At 42.8% G+C, this 27004-nt stretch overlaps 1 protein-coding gene and 1 non-coding gene across 10 annotated transcripts in view; both read right to left on the bottom strand.

The window, feature by feature from the left end:
* The window catches only part of LOC106582115 (nectin-3), a 51876-nt gene that overhangs the window by 12386 nt on the left and 12486 nt on the right, over positions 1-27004 (bottom strand). For 6 of the 9 annotated variants that reach the window (XR_006761192.2, XR_006761191.2, XM_045704640.2 and 3 more), the window contains exons 2-5: positions 24669-24752; positions 23752-24099; positions 17587-17892; positions 11067-11169 (exon numbers count right to left, since the gene is read on the bottom strand). Coding sequence is in view for 7 of the 9 variants with exons in the window: in XM_045704640.2 (XP_045560596.1) it covers positions 11067-11169; positions 17587-17892; positions 23752-24099; positions 24669-24752 (841 nt within the window). In the remaining 2 variants the exon portion in view is untranslated. Of the gene's footprint in view, positions 1-6669; positions 7030-11066; positions 11170-17586; positions 17893-23751; positions 24140-24668; positions 24753-27004 lie in introns of those variants that run through there. The other 3 variants (XM_045704641.2, XM_045704644.2, XM_045704643.2) reach the window with 3 other exon arrangements.
* trnae-uuc (transfer RNA glutamic acid (anticodon UUC)) lies at positions 8505-8580 on the bottom strand. Its single transcript has one exon. It is a non-coding gene; the product is annotated as a tRNA-Glu (tRNA).

Below are 27004 nucleotides of genomic sequence, written 5' to 3'. Positions count from 1 at the left end.
AGAAAGTCAAGTGTGAGTGTTAGTTCACCAAACACATTTTTTGGAGGAAAGGGGAGGTGGGGGTGTTGTGGGATTATTTAGAATACACTTTGAAGAGGTAGGGCTTCAGATGTTTTTGGAACATAGGCTTCAGAGGGAAGCTGGTTCCATCACTGGGGTGCCATGACAGAGAAGAGCTTTGACTGGGATGAACGGGAGCTGCCCTCCTGTAGGGGTGGGAGGGCCAAAATAACAGATGTAGGAAGAACGGAGTAATATGGTTGGGGTGTAGGGTTTGAGCATAGCCTGAAGGTAGGGAGGGGCAGTTCCTGTTGCTGCCCCATAGACAAGTACCATGGTCTTGTAGTGGATGCGAGCTTAGACTGGATGCCAGTGGAGTGTGCGGAGGAGCGGGTTGAACACCAGGTGGGTTGCAGCCTTCTGGATAAGTTGCAGGGGTTTGATGGCACAAGCAGAGAGGCCAGCCAACAGCGACTTGCTGTAGTCCAGACGGGTGATGACAAGTGCCTGGATTAGGACCTGCACCGCTTCCTGTATGAGGTAGAGTCATACTCTACGGATGTTGTAGAGCATGAACCTGCAGGTGCGAGTCACTGCTTTGATATTCGCAGAGAACGATGTTGTCTTTATGTTCTCCAGGTTCATCCCAATGTTCTTTGCACTCTGGGAGGGGGACACCGTGGAGTTGTCAATCGTGATGGAGAGGTCTTGGAGTGGGCAGACCTTCCCCTGGAGGAAGATCAGCTCCGTCTTGTCGAGGTGGTGGGATGAAATTCCAAGCTGAGATATCTGTCAAATGCGTGTCGCCACCTGGGTGTCAGAAGGGGGAAGGGAAAAAGTAGGTGTCATCCACAAAGCAATGACAGGAGAGACCATGTTAGAATATGATGGAGCCGAGTAATTTTTTGTGTATAGAGAGAAGAGGGCCTAGAACCGAGCCCTGGGGGACACTAGTAGTGAGAGTATGTGGTGCAGACACAGATCGTCTCTACGCCACTTGGTAGAAGCGGCCTGCCAGGTAGGATGCAATCCAAAAGTATGCAGAGCCCTAGACACCCAGCCCTGAGAGGGTGTCAAAGGCAGTCGAAAGATCTATGAGGATGAGAACAGAGGAGAGAGTCAGCTTTGGCAGTGCGGAGAGCCTCCGTGACACAGAGAAGACCAGTATTGAATCCTTTATTTTCCTTTTCCTTTTTTTATTTATTTTTTCCCCCTTTTCTCCCCAATTTCATGATATCCAATTGGTAGTTACAGTCTTGTCTCATCGCTGCAACTCTCCCATACGGACTCGGGAAAGGTGAAGGTCGAGAGCCGTACGTCCTCCGAAACACAACACAACCAAGCCGCACTGCTTCTTAACACAATGCCCACTTAACCCGGAAGCCAGCCGCACCAATGTGTTGGAGGAAACACAGTACATCTGGCGACCGTTTCAGCGTGCACTACGCCCAGCCCGCCACAGGAGTCGCTAGTGCGCGATGGGACAAGGACATGCCTGCCGGCCAAACCCTCTCCTAACCCGGGCGACGCTGGGCCAACGGAGCGCCGCCCCATTTGTCTCATGGTCACGACCGACTGCGACAGAGCCTGGACTCGAACCCAGAATTTCTAGTGGCACAGCTAGCACTGCGATGCAGTGGCTTAGACCACTGCGCCACTCGGGAGGCGGAGTATTGAATCCTGACTGGTAATGGTCAAGAAGATTGTTCTGAGAGAGATAGTGAGAGAGTTGGTAAGAGACATCGTGCTCAAGTTTTGGAAATAAAATAAAGGGGATTGAGGAGGGGTCAAGGGATTGGTTTCTTGAGGAGGGGAGTGACTTGGGACATATTGAAGTCAGAGGGGACGCAGCTAGTGGTCAGGAATGGGAGAAGGTCTCCAGAGATGGTCTGGGGAAGGGAGATGGGGTCGAGCGGGCAGGTTGTCAGGCGGCTAGACTTCATTAGTCGCAGGATTTCCTCTGGAGAAAGAGGTCAAGGGTATTTTTGTGTGAGTGGGACCAGTGGACTCAATAGGCTGAGTGAATGAGGAACGGATGTCAATAACTTTCTTTTCAAAGTGGTTTTAAAAGTTGTTGATAAAGTCATCCGCAGAGGGGGTGGAGGAATAAGAGGCTTGAAATTGAGAGTGATAGAAAGTGGCTCAAGCAGCGAAAAGGTAGAGATGAGTGAGTGAAAGGATGATTGGTCCCATGGAAATGTAGTTTTCTTCCATTTTCGCACAGCTGCCAACAGCCCTGTTCTGTAAGCTCACAATGAGTCACTCAGCCACGGAGCAGGAGTGGAGGGCCGAGCCAGCCGGGAGGAAAGGTGACAGTGTGAGTCAATAGGATGCGGAATGGGAGGAGAGTAGGGTCGAAGAGGCAGAATCAGGGGACAGGAGGGAGAATGATTTAGCAGAAGGGAGAGATGATAAGACAGAAGATGAGAGAGAGAGAGAGCGAAGCCTTGGTTGTGTTTTCGCTGGTGACCAGCCTTGGTTGATTTTTCAATGCTGGTCAGCAGTGTACCAGCATATACTGGTCATCTGCAAAACCAGCATCAAGTCACATTACTCTGGCTTGCAAAGTGATGTCTAATTCCTATTGGAATCCAGTCTGAGTGGCAATATCCAATAATTTGAACTTTTATTCAACCACAATATGCATTCAGAATGGAATATATGCCATTATTTAGGATGCTTAAGACAGAAGCTTATACTATACTAAATAAAACAAAATAATTGAACAACAGTGCAGTGTGGTTAGAACAATTTTCAAAATATACTGCTCAAAAAAATAAAGGGAACACTTAAACAACACATCCTAGATCTGAATGAAAGAAATAATCTTATTAAATACTTTTTTCTTTACATAGTTGAATGTGCTGACAACAAAATCACACAAAAATAATCAATGGAAATCCAATTTATCAACCCATGGAGGTCTGGATTTGGAGTCACACTCAAAATTAAATAGGAAAACCACACTACAGGCTGATCCAACTTTGATGTAAGGTCCTTAAAACAAGTCAAAATGAGGCTCAGTATTGTGTGTGGCCTCCACATGCCTGTATGACCTCCCTAAAACGCCTGGGCATGCTCCTGATGAGGTGGCGGATGGTCTCCTGAGGGATCTCCTCCCAGACCTGGACTAAAGCATCCGCCAACTCCTGGACAGTCTGTGGTGCAACGTGGCGTTGGTGGATGGAGCGAGACATGATGTCCCAGATGTGCTCAATTGGATTCAGGTCTGGGGAACGGGCGGGCCAGTCCATAGCATCAATGCCTTCCTCTTTCAGGAACTGCTGACACATTCCAGCCACATGAGGTCTAGCATTGTCTTGCATTAGGAGGAACCCAGGGCCAACCGCACCAGCATATGGTCTCACAAGGGGTCTGAGGATCTCATCTCGGTACCTAATGGCAGTCAGGCTACCTCTGGCGAGCACATGGAGGGCTGTGCGGCCCCCCAAAGAAATGCCACCCCACACCATGACTGACCCACCGCCAAACCGGTCATGCTGGAGGATGTTGCAGGCAGCAGAATGTTCTCCACGGCGTCTCCAGACTCTGTCACGTCTGTCACATGTGCTCAGTGTGAACCTGCTTCATCTGTGAAGAGCACAGGGCGCCAGTGGCGAATTTGCCAATCTTGGTGTTCTCTGGCAAATGCCAAACGTCCTGCACGGTGTTGGGCTGTAAGCACAACCCCCACCTGTGGACGTCGGGCCCTATACCACCCTCATGGAGTCTGTTTCTGACCGTTTGAGCAGACTCATGCACATTTGTGGCCTGCTGGAGGTCATTTTGCAGGGCTCTGGCAGTGCTCCTCCTGCTCCTCCTTGCACAAAGGCGGAGGTAGCGGTCCTGCTGCTGTGTTGTTGCCCTGCTACGGCCTCCTCCACGTCTCTTGATGTACTGCCTGTCTCCTGGTAGCGCCTCCATGCTCTGGACACTATGCTGACAGATATTGCAAACCTTCTTGCCACAGCTCGCATTGATGTGCCATCCTGGATGAGCTGCACTACCTGAGCCACTTGTGTGGGTTGTAGACTCCGTCTCATGCTACCACTAGAGTGAAAGCACCGCCAGCATTCAAAAGTGACCAAAACATCAGCCAGGAAGCATAGGAACTGAGAAGTGGTCTGTGGTCCCCACCTGCAGAACCACTCCTTTATTGGGGGTGTCTTGCTAATCGCCTATAATTTCCACATGTTGTCTATACCATTTGCACAACAGCATGTGAAATTTATTGTCAATCAGTGTTGCTTCCTAAGTGTACAGTTTGATTTCACAGAAGTGTGATTGACTTGGAGTTACATTGTGTTGTTTAAGTGTTCCCTTTATTTTTTGGAGCAGTGTAGTATGCCTTCAAGGGGATTCGACCACATACCCTCAATGTTCCATAGTTCCCTACTCTACCTGCTAAACTACCGGTCAGGTGAAACTACATGTACAAAATCCTTACAATATTTGTAAGTACGGTGTCCAGTAGAGGTTGGTGTTTGAAAGCAGCTTGGAATCGATGAAAGCACTGGAACTATTGCGAAATCAGCGGGATCTCACATTTTGAAAAAGCACGTGATCCAACTAAGCTTTGGACGTCATCGGCATACTTGTGATAAAGTGATACGCATCTGTACACTGCTTCGAATGTTAGCTGCTTAGCGATTTCGGCACATGCCTCAGAGCTTCGGTATCAAACCTAACATCACTACATAGAACCCTTTTTTTTGTACCTGTAGGTAGGGGAACCCATTTGAACTCTCTTATTCCAGGTAGAACAAATGACAGGTTCTACAGTTATACTTATGGGATACATCAGATGTCCTAATGGCACACACTTAAAAATTACCTGTAATTTGACAGAAAGTTACAAGCTACCGAGTTGCAGTAAAAATATTGTATTTTTACAGTTGAAATCAGGTGTTATTTTTGAAAATGACTTATTTACCTTACATTTACTGCAGTTTGAAATGTTGATCGGGGAATGTGCTGGCATGGGCTCATTTTCATATTTCGGGACAACAAATCTGTTGCATTTGTGCCAACCGTTAGTGGAAGTGTTGTACCAAATTAAGTGGTTTTATAGCTTTGTTGATAAAGGTTGAGCATCTCATTTGTCCACTCCCAGTTCTACAATCTTTGCAAGCGCTTGTGACAATCAAGAGCTGCACTGTTAAGAGGTTACTATGCATTTTCCTGTAACTTAATGACAGTTGGTCGCTAGAAAGTTCATGTTCATATTTAAAACCCTTTCCAGCCAGAGCATTCTAATTTCGGAATAAAGTTTGATTGTTTAAAGCCTTAACAACACTACCGTCCAATCACAGATTTTATTTCTGAAAACTGCCATTTACACTTGACAACATGAGCTAAAAATAGATAATATGTTTAGGGATTTATGTTTGGGATTTTTTTTTTTACTTCAATTAAAAGTCACGGAGCAAATCCTCCATTAGCCTAATTGCCCCAGTAGGTGATAGCTTCAAAATGGAAACCTGGTGGATCAGTTGAGGTAAGAAAGTTGTCAAATTGGTTATGACATGTTTTATCAATAATGTCACTTGAAAGACTAAATCATTTTGATAAAAAGGTCTGTATTTGCAGCGCTGAATAATGTTAGTTGCAATGCTGCTTGAAGAGGCAGCAGGTAGCGTTAGCTATTGCTCTAGCTAGCTATCTATCCTCCCTCTGATTCTGAATTAATTTGTGGCCATTTCTTTCTAGCTGGCAAAATAAGCAAGTTATGTACTGCCATATGTCGATAGCATAGCCGAGTTTGTCACTGGTTTTGGCTAGTAAATATCCTAAACCTAGCCAGCTAGACAATGATAGCTCAAAGCTAACAGTAGGGAGAGGGAAGGCGAGGAGAGAATTCACATTGTGTCACCTGCTGCTGGCTTGCTAATTTTCACACAAATACATTTTTCCACATGTAATTGATGAAATGTTATTCTATAAAATATTGTAATTGTGTCTATGTTGTGAATACTGTAGAAAAGAAATCTCTGAATATAGCTAGCTACCATGTAAAAGATGTCTAGCTATCCATCAGGTTTTCTGATATGGTTTTTCTACTATTGTACTTAGGTAGTTCGCTAGCTAGATGACTACAATTACTAAATCCTAATTTAGTTAGATAGTGGAACAAACACAAAATATGACATCCTATCACTGTCCATGATCAGCTGATGACTTATCCATCATGATCACCCACCACACATCCATGTGAAGGATGAACCTATCTAGACAAGTGTGAAATGGTTTGCTGTAAATCATTCTGGTTAGTCTATAGCCCTTTAATGACAAAAAAGTTTTTATAGTAATGTGTTATGGATTTATGAAACAAGGCAACTAATTACAGTATACAGTATAATGTTATATATTTTGTAGTGGTAGAGATGGATAGAGAAGAAGGCGGGTACGCTTGCCTACTGCAGTCTCTAGGAGGCGGCCGCTGACAGCTCTGATGAGGTCAGACTCATAGCAGATTAGGATGTTAAGGAAGAGGACCATGAAGGCATTGGCTGATTTGCCAATAACTTTTATTATTACAGTGCCTTCAGAAAGTGTTCATACCCCGCTTGACTTATTCCACATTTGTTGTGTTACAGCCTGAATTCAAAATCGATGAAAAAAATGTTTTCACCCATCTACACACCCCCATAATGACAAAGTGAAAACATGTTTGGGGAAATTTTTGCACATTTATTGAAATGGAAAGAGAAATCTCAGTTAATACTTTGTAGACCACCTTCGACAAGGACTACAGATGTGATTCTTTCTGGGCAAGTCTCTAAGACATTTCCACACCTGGATTGTGCAACATCTGTGTCACGATTCTCTAAGACAGAACCCAGAAGCAGACCAGGACAAGGTGAGTAAAATGAAGGTGAGTATTTATTGGTAGTCTTGATGTGTAATTTGAGTGATCCAGGAGACGGAGCGGCAGCGGAGGTGAGTTGATGAGAGTAAATGGGTTGATCCAATGAAGTCACTGTATCCACCGACGGCCAGGCAAGGGAGTTGAATGTTCCGGGAGAATGACTGTAGACAGAGTAAATGGGAGTGAGTAACCAGTAACAAGCACAAAACAACAAAACTAGCTCAGGAAACATGAGGCTGATACGCTGGCACAACATACTGTTCGTTGCGAACGATCCGGCAGGGAATGGATGTCAGCTCAGGGTTTAAGAAGAGGTGAAGATCAGGACCAGGTGTGCAGAAGGTTGATGAGATGCAGGTGCGGGTAATAAATAGATATCCTGCCTAACCTCGTTGCCTGGCAACCAGACAGGGTGCGTTCAGGAACCTTAGACAACACTCAAACAAAAACAGTCATCTCAGGCAGAAACAGACTAAGGAAGCGGGATTCCTGACAGTACCCCCCCTTCCGACGAACGCCACCGGGCGGACAACCCGGAGCGCCAGGATGGAGGCGGTAGAGGCGGTAGAAGTCAGTAAGGAGGGAATTGTCCAGGATTTGATGCCGAGGAATCCAACTCCTCTCCTCAGGACCATACCCCTCCCAGTCCACGAGATACTGAAAACGCCGACCCCGCTGTCTGGCATCCATAATGCGGCGCACCGTGTAGACTGGACCACCTCCGATCATCCGAGGCGGAGGAGGAGGAGGCGGTAGCAGAGGACTGAGGTGCACAGGCTTGAGGCAGGAGACATGAAAGGTGGGGTGGACTCAGAGTTCTAGGCAACTTAAGTCGAACTACAACGGGATTAATCACCCTCTCCACCACAAACGGACCAATGAACTTAGGTGACAGTTTCCTTGATTCCGTCCGCAGAGGAAGATCCCGTGTAGCCAACCATACCTTATCTCCAATAGCATAAACTGGAGCTGGAATCCGGCGACGATTCGCCTGGAGCTGATAACGGTCAGAAACTCTAAGGAGAGCCTTTCTGGCCCTATGCCAGGTCCGGTGGCAACGACGAATGTGGGCCTGGATCGAGGGTACCGCGAGATCCTTCTCCTGAGAAGGAAACAAGGGAGGTTGGTAACCATACAGGCACTGGAAGGGAGACATCCCAGTAGCAGATGTAGGGAGAGTATTATGGGCATACTCGACCCACGGCAACTGAGAGGCCCAAGAGGCGGGGTTGGACGAGACAAGGCAGCGCAGCGTGGATTCCATCTTCTGGTTGGCTCTCTCCGCCTGACCATTAGATTGGGGGTGAAATCCAGATGTCAGACTGACTGTAGCTCCAATGGCCAAACAGAAGGATTTCCAGACAGCAGAGGTAAACTGAGGACCACGGTCGGAAACAATGTCACTGGGCAACCCGTGGACCCTGAAAACCTCCCGAACCAGGATCTCGGACGTCTCGGAGGCAGAGGGAAGCTTGGAGATGGGTACAAAGTGGGCGAACTTGCTGAATCTGTCCACAATAGTCAGAATGACCGTGTTCCATTTTTACATTACATTTTAGTCATTTAGCAGACGTTCTTATCCAGAGCGACTTACAGTAGTGAATGCATACATTTCATACATTTTTTCCCCCCGTACTGGTCCCCCGTGGGAATCGAACCCACAACCCTGGCGTTGAAAACACCATGCTCTACCAACTGAGCCACACGGGACCACACGGGCAATCCCGTAACAAAGTCCAGAGCCAGATGCGACCAAAAGCTTCTCCTGACTGATAAGAAGACCGGGAGATGTGTGGGGGAGTACCAAAGGTTCAAGACTTGGGATGGGACAATAACACCACCTGCCTAGCCACAGAGATTCATTGCACATCCTAGACTCAGGAGGGGGAAGGGTTTGTATTAGTATTATATTAGTCAACTGCACATAGCATGCAAATAGAGGGCGAAGTGAGGGTGATATGGCGTGGGAACACCTGCTAACTGACGGGGAAGACAGGGTGAAAGCATGTTTTTTTTTCTTAGGGCTTTCATTTTTGTGGACCCCAGCAGAACAGTATCCTGAAGGTATAGAGTCAGGCTAAGGGAGGTGGCAATCGTCATGTTATCAAACTTCGGTTTTTGCTATATATCAATATGCATAGCTTAACGCATTACTAATACTTGTTATATTTTGTGTTTTCTTGTTCATTTCAAGACTTTTGCTATCACTCTCTTAGGAACCCGAAGGAGGAAGAGAAAGTCACAAGCTCCAGCTGAAATTCTTTATCAGTTGTACAACAGGAGGGGTAATGGCAGATAGGGGGGTGGGGGGTAAGAGTGTGTATAGTGTGATTATAAGTTTGAGACCAGGGCCTAAAGCCATGGAAGAAGACTACATAGTCAGAGGCCATAAGTCTTGGAGGTGTAAACATACAAATCAATTGAGAATATTAATCATGTTTTCTCTTCTGTTCATTTATAAGTAATTTCAAAGTTTATATCATTTTGAACAGTATAGAGCTACTATTCAAAAAAGAGGGACTGTTGTATTCTAGCTTGAAATATACTTATTCATGTTATCATTCTAAAACTTATTGATTACTTTACATGTATAAGGAATGTATATGTTGGGGTCAATGAATAACAACTTAAATATGTCCATACTCAAAAACAGCAGCTCTTTGCTGTATTCGTTGAGTCTCTCTCTAGTCATGGTTTTAAAAGTTTTGAAATCTCACATGATCAATTTTGCTGTGTGTTCGAGGCTTCTTTTTACAGTCTAAGGCGTGAGGAAACTGCAGACACGGTGATCTGAATGGCCAGGGGTACGCCTATAGGTGCACTTGATTTACTCCCTGGACTTGCTTGGTAGGCAGAGTTTTACCTTCAGACATATTAAATAGTTCAAAATGGGAACACTTTGCCTTCTCAACGCCAGGGCCGCTAAATCAAATGCACTTACCACCAACAGCATGAAATGAAAAAATAAATATTGGATTGCAAGAGTGTGCAAAGCAGTCATCAAGGCAAAGGGTGGCTACTTTGAAGAACCTCAAATCTAAAATGTATTTTGATTTGTTTAACACTTTTTTGGTTACTACACAATTCCATATGTGTTATTTCAAAGTTTTGATGTCTTCACTACTTTCTACAATGCAGAACATTGTAAAAATAAAGAAAAACCCTGGAATGAGTATGTACAGAATATATCTATATACACATACAAAAAAAATACATGGGGGATTGAAAATTTAGATAATTATATTGATGGAAGCTACAATTTATCTTCGATATTAAAGCTGATCTACCCCCCCCCCCCACACCATTTATTGATATTTTTATTAAAGATACAGGCGTCCTTCCTATCTTCGTTGCCGGAGAGTAAGGAAACCGCTCACGGATTTCATCATGAGGCCAATGGGGACTTTACAACAGTTACATAGCTTAATGTCTGTGATAGGAGATGGATCAACAACATTGTAGTTACTCTACAATACAAACCTAATTGACAGAGTGAAAAGAAGGAAGTCTATACAGAATACAAATATTCAAATATTCCAAAACATGCATTTTAAGCAGAGTTGTGGCTGCATCATGTTATGAGTATGCTTGTAATCATTAAGGACTGTATAAAAAAGAAACCGAATAGAGCTAAGCACAGGCTAAATCCTAGAGGAAAACCTGGTTCAGTGTGCTTTCCACCAAACACTGGGAGATTAATTAATCCTTCAGCAGCACAATTACCTCAAACACAAGGCCAAATCTACACTAGAGTTACTTACCAAGAAGACAGTGAATGTCGTTGAGTGGCCAAGTTACAGTTTTGACTTAAATCTACTTGAAAATCTATGGCCAGACTTGAAAATAGTTGTCTAGCAATGATACATAACCAATTTGAGAGCTTAAACAATTTGTAAAACAATAAATGGGCAAATGCTGCACGATCCAGGTGTGAAAAGCTCTTAGATACTTAACCCAGAAAGACTCAAAGCTTTAATTACTGCCGAAGGTGATTCTAACATGTATTGACTCAGGGGTGGAAAAACTTAAATAAATAAGATATTTATGCATTTCATTTTCATTATGGGGTATTGTGTGCAGAAGAAAATAAATCAATTTAATCAATTTTGAATTCATGCTGTAACAACAAAATGTGGAATAAGTCAAGGGTTCTGAATACCTTCTAAAGGCACTGTAGGTGTGTGAAAGCATAGGCTACCTGGTCCAGGTGTAGATGGCTTTTGGGTTGCTGTCTGCTACACATAGGAACACTGTGGCTGGGGAGGCCTCACTAAGAGTGATGTTCACTGTCTGAGGTGGATCTATGGAGAGGGAGGGAGAGAGGCATGAGTGTCTGTTATACAAATTGATGGAAAGTTGTGTTGGGGGAAAAAAACACACATTACAAAATCCGTATGCACAAACAAGTGTGCGTTTAAAAATGGCAACACACACATTTCTTTCCACAGGGCCGTGCGGTGAGACAGGGATGCCTTATTTAAAGTTGAAGTCGGAAGTTTACATACACCTTAGCCAAATACATTTAAACTCAGTTTTTCACAATTCCTGACATTTAATCCTAGTAAAAATTCCCTGTCTTTTTTATTTTAAGAATGTGAAATGTCAGAATAATAGTAGAGAATGATTTCTTTCATCACATTCCCAGTGGGTCAGAAGTTTATATACACTCAATTAGTATTTGGTAGCATTGCCTTTAAATTGTTTAACTTGGGTCAAACGTTTCAGGTAGCCTTCCACAAGCTTCCCACAATAAGTTGGGTGAATTTTGGCTCATTCCTCCTGACAGAGCTGGGTTAACTGAGTCAGGTTTGTAGGCCTCCTTGCACGCACACGCTTATTCAGTTGTTCCCACATATTTTCTATAGGATTGAGGTCAGGGCTTTTTGATGGCCACTCCAATACCTTGACTTTGTTGTCCTTAAGCCATTTTGCCACAACTTTGGAAGTATGCTTGGGGTCATTGTCCATTTGGAAGACCCATTTGCGAACAAGCTTTAACTTCCTGACTGATGTCTTGAGATGTTGCTTCAATATATCCACATAATTTTCCTGCCTCATGATGCCATCTATTTTGTGAAGTGCACCAGTCCCTCCTGCAGCAAAGCACCCCCACAACATGATGCTGCCACCCCTGTGCTTCACGGTTGGGATGGTGTTCTTCGGCTTGCAAGCCTCCCCCTTTTTCTTCTAAACATAACGATGGTCATTATGGCCAAACAGTTGTATTTTTGTTTCATCAGACCAGAAGACATTTCTCCAAAAAGTAACATCTTTGGCCCCATGTGCAGTTGCAAACCGTAGTCTGGCTTTTTTATGGTGGTTTTGGAGCAGTGGCTTCTTTCTTGCTGAGCGGCCTTTCAGGTTATGTCGATATAGGACTCGTTTTACTGTGGATATAGATACTTTTGTACCCGTTTCCTCCAGCATCTTCACAAGGTCCTTTGCTGTTGTTCTGGGATTGATTTGCACTTTTCGCGCAAAAAGAACGTCCATCTCTAGGAGACAGAACACGTCTCCTTCCTGAGTGGTATGCCGGCTGCATGGTCCCATGGTGTTTATACTTGCATGCTATTGTTTGTACAGATGAACGTGGTACCTTCAGGCGTTTGGAAATTGCTCCCAAGGATGAGCCAGACTTGTGGAGGTCTACAATTGTTTTTCTGAGGTCTTGGCTGATTTCTTTTGATTTTCCCATGATGTCAAGCAAAGAGGCACTGAGTTTGAAGGTAGGCCTTGAAATACATCCACAGGGACACCTCCAATTGACTCAAATGATGTCAATTAACCTATCAGAAGCTTCTAAAGCCATAACATAATTTTCTGGAATTTTCCAAGCTGTTTAAAGGCACAGTCAACTTAGTGCATGTACACTTCTGACCAACTGGAATTGTGATACAGTGAATTATAAATGAAATAATCTGTCTGTAAACAATTGTTGGAAAAATTACTTGTGTCATGCACAAAGTAGATGTCCTAACCGACTTGCCAAAACTATAGTTTGTTAACCTGTTGGGGCTAGGGGGCAGTATTTTCACAGCTGGATAAAAAAACGTACCCGATTTAATCTGGTTACTAATCCTACCCAGTAACTAGAATATGCATATACTTATTATATATGGATAGAAAACACCCTAAAGTTTCTAAAACTGTTTGAATGGTGTCTGTGAGTATAACAGAACTCATTTGGCAGGCAAAACCCTGAGACATTTTCTGACAGGAAGTGGATACCTGATGTGTTGAATTACCTTTAAGCCTATGCCATTGAAACACACAGGGGCTGATTAATGTTTTGGCACTTCCTATTGCTTCCACTAGATGTCACCAGCCTTTACAAAGTGTTTTGAATCTTCTACTATGAGATCTGACCGAACAAGAGCCTTGGAATGGTGATGGCCGATTAGACTCTGGCGCGCGAGGTCATGTTGGGTACCCTCGTTCCAAAACGTTTTAAAAGAGAATGCATTCGTCCACCTTGAATATTATTCATGTTCTGGTTAAAAAGGCCCTAATGATTTATGCTATACAACGTTTGACATGTTTGAACGAACGTAAATATATTTTTTCCCCTCGTTCATGACGAGAAGTCCGGCTGGCTTAGATCATGTGCTAACAACACGGATCTTTTTGGATATAAATGATGAGCTTTTTTGAACAAAACTACATTCGTTATGGACCTGGGATTCCGGGAAGTGACATCTGATGAAGAGAATCAAAGGTAATGGATTATTTACATAGTATTTTCGATTTTAGATCTCTCAAACATGGCCGTTTGTCTGTATAGCAAAGCATATTTTTCTGGGCGCAGTGCTCAGATTATTGCAAAGTGTGATTTCCCAGTAAGGTTATTTTTAAATCTGGCAAGTTGATTGCGTTCAAGAGATGTAAATCTATAATTCTTTAAATGACAATATAATATTTTACCAATGTTTTCTAATTTTAATTATTTAATTTGTGGTGCTGACTTGACTGCCGGTTATTGGAGGGAAACGATTTCCTCAACATCAATGCCATAGTAAAACACTGTTTTTGGATATAAATATGAACTTGATAGAACTAAAAATGCATGCATTGTCTAACAATGTCCTAGGAGTGTCATCTGATGGAGATTGTAAAAGGTTAGTGCATCATTTTAGCTGGTTTTATGGTTTTGGTGACCCTGTCTTTGAATTGACAAAACATTACACACAGCTATTGTCAATGTACTCTCCTAACATAATCTAACTTTATGCTTTCGCCGTAAAACCTTTTTGAAATCGGACAACGTGGTTAGATTAAGGAGATGTTTATCTTTCAAAGGGTGTAAGATAGTTGTATGTTTGAAAAATTTGAATTTTGACATTTATTTGGTTTCAAATTTGCCGCTCTTGAAATGCACCTGCTGTTGATAGGGTGCACCACGGGTGGCACGCTAGCGTCCCACATAGCCCCAAGAAGTTAACAAGAAATGTGTGGAGTGGTTGAAAAGCAAGTTTTAATGACTTCCACCTAAGTGTATGTAAACTTCCAATTTCAACTGTACATAAGTATTCAGACCCTTTGCTATGAGACTCGAAATTGAGTTCAGGAGCATCCTGGTTCCATTGATCATCCTTGAGATGTTTCTACAACTTGATTGGAGTCCACCTGTGGTAAATCCAATTGATTGGACATGATTTGTTAACCTGTTATGGCTAGGGGGCAGTATTTTCACGGCTGGATAAAAAAACGTACCCGATTTAATCTGGTTACTACTCCTGCCCAGTAACTAGAATATGCATATAATTATTGGCTTTGGATAGAAAACACCCTAAAGTTTCTAAAACTGTTTGAATGGTGTCTGTGAGTATAACAGAACTCATATGGCAGGCAAAAACCTGAGAAGATTTCATGCAGGAAGTGGCCTGTCTGACAAGGTGTCGTTCTTCTTGTCTCTGTTTATTGAAGAGTGAGGATCTTAGCTGTCCCGTGACACTTCCTACGGCTGCCATAGGCTCTCAGAAGGCGGCAAAACGCTGAATCGTGGCTTTGCAGGCTCTGGCTGAAACAAAGTAGCGCGTTTGGGTAGTGCCTGGTTACAGTACTGTGAGACTCAGGCTCGTGCCCGCGTCGACCGAAAGCTTCGTTTTCTTTCCTCTATTTAGCTAAATGGACATTCCCGGTCGGAATATTATCGCTTTTTTATGAGAAAAATTGCATAAAAATGGATTTTAAACAGCGGTTGACATGCTTCGAAGTACGGTAATGGAATATTTAGATTTTTTTTGTCACGAATTGCGCCATGTGCGCGACCCTGATTTACCATTTCGGATAGTGTCTGGGACGCACGAACAAAACGCCGCTATTCGGATATAACGATGGATTATTTTGGACCAAACCAACATTTGTTATTGAAGTAGCAGTCCTGGGAGTGCATTCTGACGAAGACAACAAAAGGTAATCAAACTTTTATAATAGTAAATCTGATATTGGTGAGTGCTAAACTTGCCGGGTGTCTAAATAGCTAGCCCGTGATGGCTGGGCTATGTACTTAGAATATTGCAAAATGTGCTTTCACCAAAAAGCTATTTTAAAATCGGACATATCGAGTGCATAGAGGAGTTCTGCATCTATAATTCTTAAAATAATTGTTATGTTTTTTGTGAACGTTTATCGTGAGTAATTTAGTAAATTGTTAGCAAATTCCCCGGAAGTTTGCGGGGGGTATGCTAGTTCTGAACGTCACATGCTAATGTAAAAAGCTGTTTTTTGATATAAATATGAACTTGATTGAACAAAACATGCATGTATTGTATAACATAATGTCCTAGGTGTGTCATCTGATGAAGATCATCAAAGGTTAGTGCTGCATTTAGCTGTCTTCTGGGTTTTTGTGACATTATATGCTAGCTTGAAAAATGGGTGTCTGATTATTTCTGGCTTGGAGGGAGCAAAGTACAGAGGGATCCTTGATGAAAACCTGCTCCAGAGCGCTCGGGACCTCAGATTGGGGCAAAGGTTCACCTTCCTACAGGACAACGACCCTAAGCAAACAGCCAAAACAACGCAGGAGTGGCTTCGGGACAAGTCTCTGAATGTCCTTGAGTGGCCAAGCCAGAGCCCAGACTTGAACCGATCGAACATCTCTGGAGACACCTGAAAATAGCTGTGCAGTGACTCTTCCCCATTCAACCTGACAGAGCTTGAGAGGGTCTGCAAGAAGAATGGGAGTAACTCCAAAATACAGGTGTGCCAAGGTTGTATCATCATATCCAATAATACTTAAAGGCTGTAATCACTGCCAAAGGTACTTGAACAAAGTACTAAGTAAAGGATCTGAATACTTAAGTAAATGTGATATTTCATTATTTTTATAAATTTGCAAACATTTTGAAAAACCTGTTTTTCCTTTTTCATTATGGGGTGTTTTGTATAGATTGATTAGGGGAAAATGTATACATTTTAGAATAAGGCTGTAACGTAAAATGTGGAAAAAGAAACAGGGTCTGAATACTTTCTGAATGCACTGTGTATATCAAGGAATTGGCGAGGGCACTAGAACAGTCTGCAGCACCCGGGCTCACCCTACTAGAATCTGAAGTTAAATGTCTACTGTTTGCTGATGATCTGGTGCTTTTGTCCACAACCAAGGATGGTCTAGAGCATCACCTAGATGTTCTGCACTGATTCTGTCAGACCTGGGCCCTGACAGTAAATCTCAGTACGACAAAAATAATGTTCCAGTTGCCAGGACCACAAATACAGACACCACAATCTAGACACTGTTGCCCAAGAGCACCTAAAAAACTATACATACCTCGGCCTAAACATTAGCGCCACAATTAACTTCCACAAAGCTGTGAACGATCTGAGAGACAAGGAAAGAAAGGCCATCTAAGCCATCAAAAGGAACATAAAATTCAACATCCCAATTAGGATCTGGCTAAAAATACTTGAATCAATTGTAGAACCCATTGCCCTTCATAGTTGTGGGGTCTGCTCACCAACCAAGAATTCACAAAATGGGACAAAAAACAAATTGAGAATCTGCATGCAGAATTCTGCAAAAATATCCTCAGTGTACAACGTAAAACACCAAATAATGCCTGCAGAGCAGAATTAGGCCGATATCCGCTAAATATCAAAATCCAGAAAAGCCGTTAAATTCTACAACTACCTAAAAGGAAGCGATTCCCAAACCTTCCATAACAAAGCAATCACCTACAGAGAGATGAAGCTGGAGAATAATCCCCTAAGCAAGCTGGTCATGAGGCTCGGTTCACAAACACAAACAGACCCCACAGAGCCCCAAGAAAGCAACACAATTAGACCCAACCAAATTATGAGAAAACTCAAATATAACTACTTGACACATTGGAAATAATTTACAAAAAAACAGATCAAACTAGAATGCCATTTGGCTCTAAACAGAGAGTACACAGTGACAGAATACCTGGCCACTGTGACTAACCCAAAATTAGGGAAAGCCTCGACTATGTGCAGACTCAGTGAGCATAGCTTTGCTATTGAAAAAGGCAGCCGTAGGCAGACCTGGCTCTCAAGAGAAGACAGGCTATGCGCACACTGCCCACAAAAAGAGGTGGAAACTGAGTTGCACTTCCTAACCACCTGCCAAATGTGATCAGGGCAGAAGCCGCAGAACAGGCTCCATGGGTAGAGTAGAGGCCTACCACACACACACACACACAGGTTAGAGGTGCTACTAGGCCCACAGCCAGTGAAGGCAGAGAGTCCATACTTACAGTTGATGTTGATTGTGTAGGCCAGGGTTCTCTCTGTTGCCAGGGCAGACTGCTTGACCACACACTGAACCTGCTGCTGATTGGCTGCTCTGGTTGGCACCCCGAGCAGGTGGCTGACTACCGTGGTGGTGCCGTTGGCGTGCTGGGTGGAGTTGGTCACCGTCCTCACCAAACTGCCGAATGCATCCGTGTTCCACCTCACTTCTGCCTGTGGCTTGGCACCAGCAGCCAAACAGGATGCCAAGAAAACCTCATTCTCTCCAATGACAGGAGGGACATCGACTGTAACACTCGTCACTGGAGGTACTATGACCAGCAAACAAACAAATAGAGAACAAAAAATATGAACTAGTCACTAATTGTACATTTTAGTGAAAAAACAAACACACAGCCAGTCATGTGAAACTTATTCAAATGCTCATGTTGCAATAAGCTTCATTAGTATCTACACATTTACTGTACAGCAAATCCGGTTTTAGCTCACCCTCTGGTGTGAGGTACCGGCACCTGAGGTATTAAGTTTCAGAGGGTGGTGAAAGTGCAAGGTGATGAGCTTGATGCTGCTTTCTAATACATATCAAGGATCTTATTCTGGTGACATGATAATAGATGCTTGTCTGCCTTTTGACAAATACAAATATTCTCGCTCTTATCCATAATAATCTCATCATGCACATTAGACATCCCTCACAGCCCACCCACACAATATCTGCGAACTAGAGCGCAAATGACAAGACCAGAGTAGGTACATTTTAACACAACAGTTTTATGACAAAACTATCAGTTGAGTTAAATGCGATGGAAACAAATGTAACTTTTGATGTTTATTCGATACATGAAAATTTAAGCGAAAAAGTACATTTTGTGTGCACTGTCGTCATGCACTGATTGGTGGGAAAATACACATATTTTATGAGGATTCTAAAATATTCACATGAAAATCTGTCGCCAATTGGATGGAAACCTAACTACAGACACACAAAAAGCATGTTTCATTTCCACAGAAAAGTACAAAGCACTAAACTGGTAACACATTCTTCTTCTGAGAAATGAAGGCTATTCCATGCAAGAAATTTCCAAGAAACTGAAGATCTCGTACAAGGCTGTGTACTACTCCTTTCACAGAACAGCGCAAACTGGCTCTAACCAGAATAGAAAGAGGAGTGGGAGGCCTGAGCAAGAGGACAAGTACATTAGAGTGTCTAGTTTGAGAAACAGATGCCTCACAAGTCCTCAACTGGCAGCTTCATTAAATAGTACCCACAAAACACAAGTCTAAATGTCAACAGCGAAGAGGCAACTCCGGGATGCTGGGACTCTAATTTACTTGTCCTCTTGCTCAGTTCTGCACCGGGGCCTCCCACTCCTCTTTCTATTCTGGTTAGCTTCTGATAGGCTAATTGTCATCATTTGAGTCAATTGGAGGTGTACCTGTAGATGTATTTCAAGGCCTTCCTTCAAACTCAGTGCCTCTTTGCTTGACATCATGGGAAAATCAAAAGAAATTAGCAAAGACCAGAAGGTACCACGTTCATCTGTACAAACAATAGCATGCAAGTATAAACACCATGGGACCACGCAGCTGTCATGCCGCTCAGGAAGGAGACGTGTTCTGTCTCCTAGAGATGAACATACTTTGGTGTGAAAAGTGCAAATCAATCCCAGAACAACAGCAAAGGACCTTGTGAAGATGCTGGAGGAAACAGGTACAAAAGTATCTATATGCACAGTAAAACGAGTCCTATATCGACATAACCTGAAAGGCAGCTCAGCAAGGAAAAAGCCACTGCTTCAAAACCGCCATAAAAAAGCCAGGCTACGGTTTGCAACTGCACATGGGGACGAAGATCGTACTCTTTGAAGAAATGCCATCTGGTCTGATGAAACAAAAATAAAACTGCTGGCCATAATGACCATCGTTATGTTTGGAGGAAAAAGGGGGAGGCTTGCAAGCCGAAGAACACCATCCCAACTGTGAAGCACAGGGGTGGCAGCATCATGTTGTGGGGGTGCTTTGCTGCAGGAGGGACTGGTGCACTTCACAAAACAGATGGCATCATGAGGCAGAAAAATTATGTGGATATATTGAAGCAACATCTCAAGACATCAGTCAGGAAGTTAAAGCTTGGTCAAAAAATGGGTCTTCCAAATGGACAATGACCCCAAGCATACTTCCAAAGTTGTGTAAAAATGGCTTAAGGACAACAAAGTCAAGGTATTGGAGTGGCCATCACAAAACCCTGACCTCAATCCCATAAAAAAAATTGTGGGCAGAACTGAATAAGCGTTTGCGAGCAAGGAGGCCTACAAGTCTGACTCAGTTACACCAGCTCTGTCAGGAGGAACGGGCCCAACTTGTGGGAAGCTTGTGGAAGGCTACCTGAAACGTTTGACCCAAGTTAAACAATTTAAAGGCAACGCTACCAAATACCAATTGAGTGTATGTAAACTTCTGACCCACTGGGAATGTGATGAAATAAATAAAAGCTGTAATAAATCCTTCTCTCTACTATTATTCTGATATTTCACATTCTTAAAATAAAGTGGTGATCCAAACTGATCTAAGACAGGGAAATATAAATATATTTGGCTAAGGTGTATGTAAACTTCCGACTTCAACTGTACATAAGTATTCAGACCCTTTGCTATGAGACTCGAAATTGAGCTCCAGTTTCTACAACTTGATTGGTGTCCACCTGTGGTAAATTAAATTGATTAGACATGATTTGGAAAGGCACATACCTATCTATATAAGGTCCCATGTCAGAGCAAAAACCAAGCCATGAGGTCAAAGGAATTGTCTGTAGAGCTCCGAGACAGGATTGTGTCGAGGAACAGATCTGTGGAAGGGCGACAAAACAATTCTGCAGCATTCAATGTCACCAAGAACACAGTGACCTCCATCATTCTTAAATGGAAGAAGTTTGGATCCACCAAGACTCTTCCTAGAGCTAGCCACCTGGCCAAATTGAGCAAACAGGGGAGAAGGGCCTTGGGCCAAGGAGCTAACCAAGAACCCAATGGTCACTCTGACAGAGCTCCAGAGTTCCTCTGTGAAGATGGGAGAACCTTCCAGAAGGACAACCATCTCTGCAGCACTCCACCAATCAGGCCTATATGGTAGAGTGGCCAAACGGAAGCCACTCCTCAGTAAAAGGCACATCACAGCCCGCTTGGAGTTTGCCAAAAGCCACCTAAAGGACTCTCAGACAATGAGAAACAAAATTCTCTGGTCTGATGAAACCAAGATTGAACTCTTTGGCCTGAATGCCAACAGTCACTTCTTGAGGAAACCTGGCACTATCCCTACGGTGAAGCATGGTGGTGGCAGCATCAGGCTGTGGGGATGTTTTTCAGCGGCAGGGACTGGGAGACCAGTCAGGATCGGAGCAAAGTACAGAGAGATCCTTGATGAAAATCTGCTCCAGAGCGCTCAGGAACTCAGGCTGTGGCAAAGGTTCACCTTCCAACAGGACAACAACCCTAAGCACACAGCAAAGACAACGCAGGAGTGCCTTACGGGACAAGTCTCTGAATGTCCTTGAGTGGCCCTCCAGAGCCCGGACATGAACCCGATTGAACATCTCTGGAGAGACCTGAAAACAGCTGTGCAGAGACGCTCCCCATCCAACCTGACAGAGCTTGAGAGGATCTGCAGAGAAGAATGGGAGAAACTCCCCAAATACAGGTGTGCCAAGCTCGTAGCATCATACTCAAGAAGACTCGAGGCTGTAATCACTGCCAAAGGTGCTTCAACAAAGTACTGAGTAATTGTTTATTTTTTTTATTTAACCTTTATTTAACTAGGCAAGTCAGTTAAGAACAAATTCTTATTTACAATGACGGCCTACCCCGGACGATGCTGGGCCAATTGTGCGCCGCCCTATGGGACTCCCAATCACAGCCGGATGTGATTCAGCCTGGATTTGAACCAGGAACTGTAGTGTCGCCTCTTGCACTGAGGTGCAGTGCCTTAGACCGCTGCGCCACTCGGGAGCCCGCGCCACTTGGGAGTAAAAGGTGTTAATACTTACGTAAATGTGAAATTTCAGTTGTGTGTAAATTGATGAGGGGAAAAAACTATTGAATCCATTTTAGAATAAGGCTGTAACTTAACAAAATGTGGAAAAATTCAAGGGGTCTGAATACTTTCCAAATGCACTTATATGTACATATCTGTCTCAATGAACTCATACTCCTGCACATCAACTCGGTACTGGTACCCCGTGTATATAGCCAAGTTATTGTTACTCATTGTGCATTTATCATTATTACGCGTTACCACTTTTCTATTATTTATCTATTTTATTTTTCTCTGTATTGTTGGGAAGGGCCCGTAAGTAAGCATTTCACTGTTACTTCGTAACCAACAGGTTTAGACTGTGACAAATAAAATGGGATTTTATCTAAAAGTATATAATTCTACTGTATTCAGCAATTATATACCTAAACTGACCTTTCTACAATTTTGATTCAGCAGGTATCAGTTTTGAACTGATGGATTCAGTCATAGTTAAATGTCAAGTAATTTCAAAAGTAAGTGAGTATTGCATTGTGAAAGCAGATACTTATATTTGAAAATGTATTCTAAAGTGAAAGAGTGATTTGGTGCAGTGAACAAATTATTTTGTGTATTTGTTGTCAATTAAAAATAGACTTGCAACATAAGCCATTTTGATGATCTGTTTAGATTTTTGTGCTAATAGTTTATACCTGAAAATTGCACCAAAGTGATTGATATGCAAATTCGGTTTTGGATGACAGGTTAGTCAAATACTATCGTATTGAAAATTATATTTACTATCTACTATTCAGCACTTCAAAAATAACAGTTTTGTAATGTACATCTTGTATCTTTTGCAGTGAGCCTATCATTATCTGTTGTATTAGTGACAAAACAAAATGTTCCCATGGTATTTCATAGAAAACTTAAGATTTTGCATGAATGACTCGGGGGTAAAAGTTGTGTTCAATAAAAATAAATAAAAGGTTCTGAACATAAGATAGGGAGCATTACAAGTGTTATTACCTTACAGTTTTGAACTTAAGACTTTTGAAGAAATACTACTTACATCTGAAAAATGTATATTAATATATGCTGTTTAGCAGACGCTTTTATCCAAAGTGACTGACAGTAAAGCAAAAATGGTTTGCTCCTAAGATTGAGTTAACGTGGCCATGGCTTGCTATATAAAAGCAGGCAGACAGGCGTCGAGGCATTCAGTCACTGTTCGATTGAACGTTAGAATGGGCAAAACGAGTGACCTAAGCAACTTTGAGCATGGTATGATCTGCGGTGCCAGGAACGCCTGTTCCAATATCTCAGAAACTGCTGACCTCCTGGGCTTTTCACGCACGACAGTGTCTAGGGTTTACTGAGAATGGTGCGACCAACAAAAAACAGCCAGTCAGCAGCAGCAGTCCAGTTGGCAAAAACAGCTCGTTGATAGGTCGAAGGAGAATGGCAAGAATCCTACAAGCTAACAGGCGGGCCACAAACAGGCAAATAACGGTACAGTACAATGGTGTGCAGACCGGCATCTTGGAACGCACCACTCATCGGTCCTTGTCACAGATGGGGTACTGCAGCAGACGACCAAACCCGATTACGAAGTGTGTGACAGCGGCCACGCGATCACCAACACTTGACAATTGAGGAGTGGAAAAACATCACCTGGGCTGACGAATCCCAGTTCCTGTTGCTTCATGCTGATGGCAGAGTCAGAATTTGGTGTAAGCAGCATGAGTCCATGGCCCCATCCTGCTTGGTTTAATCGGTACAGGCTGGTGTTGGTGGTATAATGGTGTGGGGCATGTTTTCCTGGCACACGTTAGGTCCCTTGATACCAATTGAGAAACGTTTCCATTCCCCGAAGGCTTCAGGCTGTTTTGGAGGCAAAGGGGGGTTTGACCCGGTACTAGATGGATGTACCTAATAAACTGACCACCGAGTATATTGAGAGTTGATGTGCTCTCGTTACAACTTCGGTGGTAAGTAAGAGAATATTGGTTAAAAAAAACAAATAACAGAAATGTGTAGATGAGGTCTCTGCTCTTACTTCACTTTAATACTGAACCACTACCCACTTTCTGGTATTGATATTTCACACTCTTTCTACAACGTCAAAAGTAGAAACAGTGAGGCAAAGAAGGAAGTGTTCTTACCTAGCACAGTAAGAGGTATCTCTATGCTGTATACTCCACTTGGGAAAACACTGAAGACGCATGTGAAGTTGCCTTCATCCAACAGTCTGGCAGCTTTTATTCGAATAGAACCAATGTTTTCTGTCAGGTTCCCAAAAAACTGGACTCTATTTTCCAATCCATTCGATGAAATAAAGTCAGTAACCCCATTGGGATAAATAAGGAAGAAATTATGGTTCTCTGGTTCTTCCAGAGTCCTTTTCTGCCATGTTATCTGTTCAAGCTCCTCATCTGTCTCTAGCAGACTGCAGGATAAGTCCACGTCCTCTCCCTGTACCACAGTCCTGCTTCCTCCAATCACCCGTATACCTTGAGAAAACATAGGCTCAAAAAACAGTCAAAAATGTACCTGTAGAATAGATGCTTAAACTAAAAAAAATATATAATTTACAGAAATGGTACCTAAACATACACAAATAAGATAATTGTTTGTATATAGCTGTGCTTGTGAAATATGATCTCCTATTAATGCAGACATTTGTGTACGACTATTGCAAAAACATATTTGACCTTAATCCCATTTGGGCAGCCATAGTCAGAGATGGCTAAAGCATATTCAGATCTGTGTCCAGTCTAGGCTGAAGCTACGTAGTGAATATAGTATTAGAATAATAAGTCAAAAACATTGACTCTGTTCATACAGTTATTCAAGAGTAAGATATTCAAGACATTCCAGATGCTTGTGCATGTTCAGCATGTCTCAAAACATAGTGAACATACTGAGCTGATGTGTGTGCCTTGTTGTTTCCTAAAAGGACAAGGTCTAGAATGATGGGAGTGTGTGTTTGGTGTGTTATTGCCTGCCCTGTGTCAATAATAAAAAATAAAAAACTTGAGCTCAATAGTATGAGATTTTATGAGATAAATTGGAAACCTACTTTCAGAAATCCTGTGGATGACGAGAATCACACAGCATAGAACAGCTTCCGTGACATGCTTTGCTCTTCTCATTGCAAGGGTCACTAGGAAAAATGGAATTATAGAATTATATTACATTGATGTAATGTTGTTGCATTTGTTGATAACTAACTGTTGTGCTCTACACCCCCTTGCACTTTTCACATTTTGCTGCCTTCCATTTTTTTTCCAAAATGTGAGGATAAAAATGATCCTACACAACCTATTCCACATTTTGAAAATGAAAGAAAGTTTAGAAAATGTCCCCCACCCCCCCCAAAAAATGAAATATCATACTTGGATAAGTCTTCACCCACCCCGAGTTAATATTTGGTGGAAGCACCTTTGGCAGCCATTACAGCTGTGAATCATTTTCATTAAGATTCTACTAACTTTGCACAACTCTAAGGGCAACATACTGTACAAAAGTGCCTTCAGAAATGATTCACAACCTGTGACTTTTTCCACATTTTGTTTGTTACCACCTGAATTGAAAATTGATTGAATTTAGAGATTTTTTGTCGTCACTGGCCTACACACACAATACCCCATAATGTCAAAGTGGAATTATGTTTAGACAGTTTAAAAAATGTATTAAAAATGAAAAGCTTAAATGTCTGAAGTCAATAAGTATTGTTATGGCAAGCCTAAATAAATTCAGGAGTAAAAATGTGCTTAACAAGTTAAACAGTGCATTCAGTATTCAGAACCCTTCACTTTTTCAAAGTTTTGTTACAGCCTTATCCTAAAATGTAATAAATATTCCCCCAATCTACACACAACACCGAATAATGACAAAGGGAAAGCAGGTTGAGAAATGTTTGCTAATTTATTAAAAATAAAAAACAGATTATTTTTACATTAGTGTTCTGACCCTTTGCTATGAGACTCAAATTAGCTCAGGTGCATCCAAATTCCATTGATCATCCTTGAGATGTTTCTACAACTGTAGAAACATGTTCTACAACATCCTTGAGATAAGTCCACCTGTGGTAAATTCAATTGATTGAACAGGATTGGGAAAGGTACATACCTGTCCATGTAAGGTCCCACAGTTGACAGTGCATGTCAGAGGAAAAACCAAGCCACGAGGTCAAAGGAATTGTCCATAGAGCTCCAAGATAGGATTGTGTCAAGGCACAGATCTGGGGAAGGGTACCAAAACATTTCTGCTACACTGAAGGTCCCCAAGAACACAGTGGCCTCCATCATTCTTAAATGGAAGGAGTTTGGAATCACCAAGACTCTTCCAAAAGCTGGCCACCCGACCAAACTGAGCAATCGAGAGAGAAGGGCCTTGGTCAAGGAGGTGACCAAGAACCCGATGGTCACTTTGACAGAGCTCCAGAGTTCCTCTGTGGAGATAAGAGAACCTTCCAGAAGGACAACCATCGCTGCAGCACTCCACCAATCAAGACTTTATGGTAGAGAGCCAGACGGAAGCTCAGTAAAAGGCAAATAACAGCCCGCTTACAGTTTGCTAAAAGGCAAACCATCAGACCATGAGAAACAAGATTCTCTGCTATAATGAACTTTTTGGCCTGAATTCTAAGCATCACGTCTGGAGGAAACCTGGCACCATCGCCACGGTGAAGAATTGTGGTGCGTGCATCATGCTGTGGGGATGTTTTTCAGTAGCAGGGACTGGGAGACCAGTCAGGATCAAGGAAATTTTGAACAGAGAAAAGTACAGAGAAATCCTTGATGAAAACCTGCTCCAGAGCGCTCAGGACCTCACACTGGGGTAAAGGTTCCCCTTCCAACAGGAAAACAACCTTAAGCACACGGCCAAGACAACACAGGAATGGCTTTGGGACAAGTCTCTGAATGTCCTTGAGTGGCCCAGCCAGAGTCCGGACTTGAACCCGAGCGAACATCTCTGGAGACCTGAAAATAGCAATGCAGCAATGCTCCCCATCCAACCTGACAGAGAGAGGATTGAGAGGATCTGCAGAGAAGAAATGGGAGAAACTCCCCAAATACTGGTGTGCCAAGCCTGTAGCGGCATACCCACGAATAGCCTAGGCTGTAATTGCTGCAAAAAGTGCTTCAACAGTACCAGTCAAAAGTTGACAACCCTATTCATTCGTGTTTTTGTTTTTATAATAGTGAAGACATCAAAACTATGAAATAACAAATTCAATCATGTAGTAACCAAAAATGTTAAATCAAAATATTTTAGATTTGATATTCTTCAAAGTAGCCACCCTTTGCCTTGATTACATTTTTGCCCACTGTTGGCATTCTCTGAACCAGCTTCATGAGGTAGTCACCTGGAATGCGTTTCAATTAACAGGTGTGCCTTGTTAAAAGTTAA

The sequence above is a fragment of the Salmo salar genome, chromosome 21 (genome assembly GCF_965601325.2).
Source record: "Salmo salar chromosome 21, fSalSal1, whole genome shotgun sequence".
NCBI lineage: Eukaryota > Metazoa > Chordata > Actinopteri > Salmoniformes > Salmonidae > Salmo > Salmo salar.
Note: the sequence above shows the minus strand (reverse complement) of the source record. Positions and strands in the feature narration are given on the sequence as shown.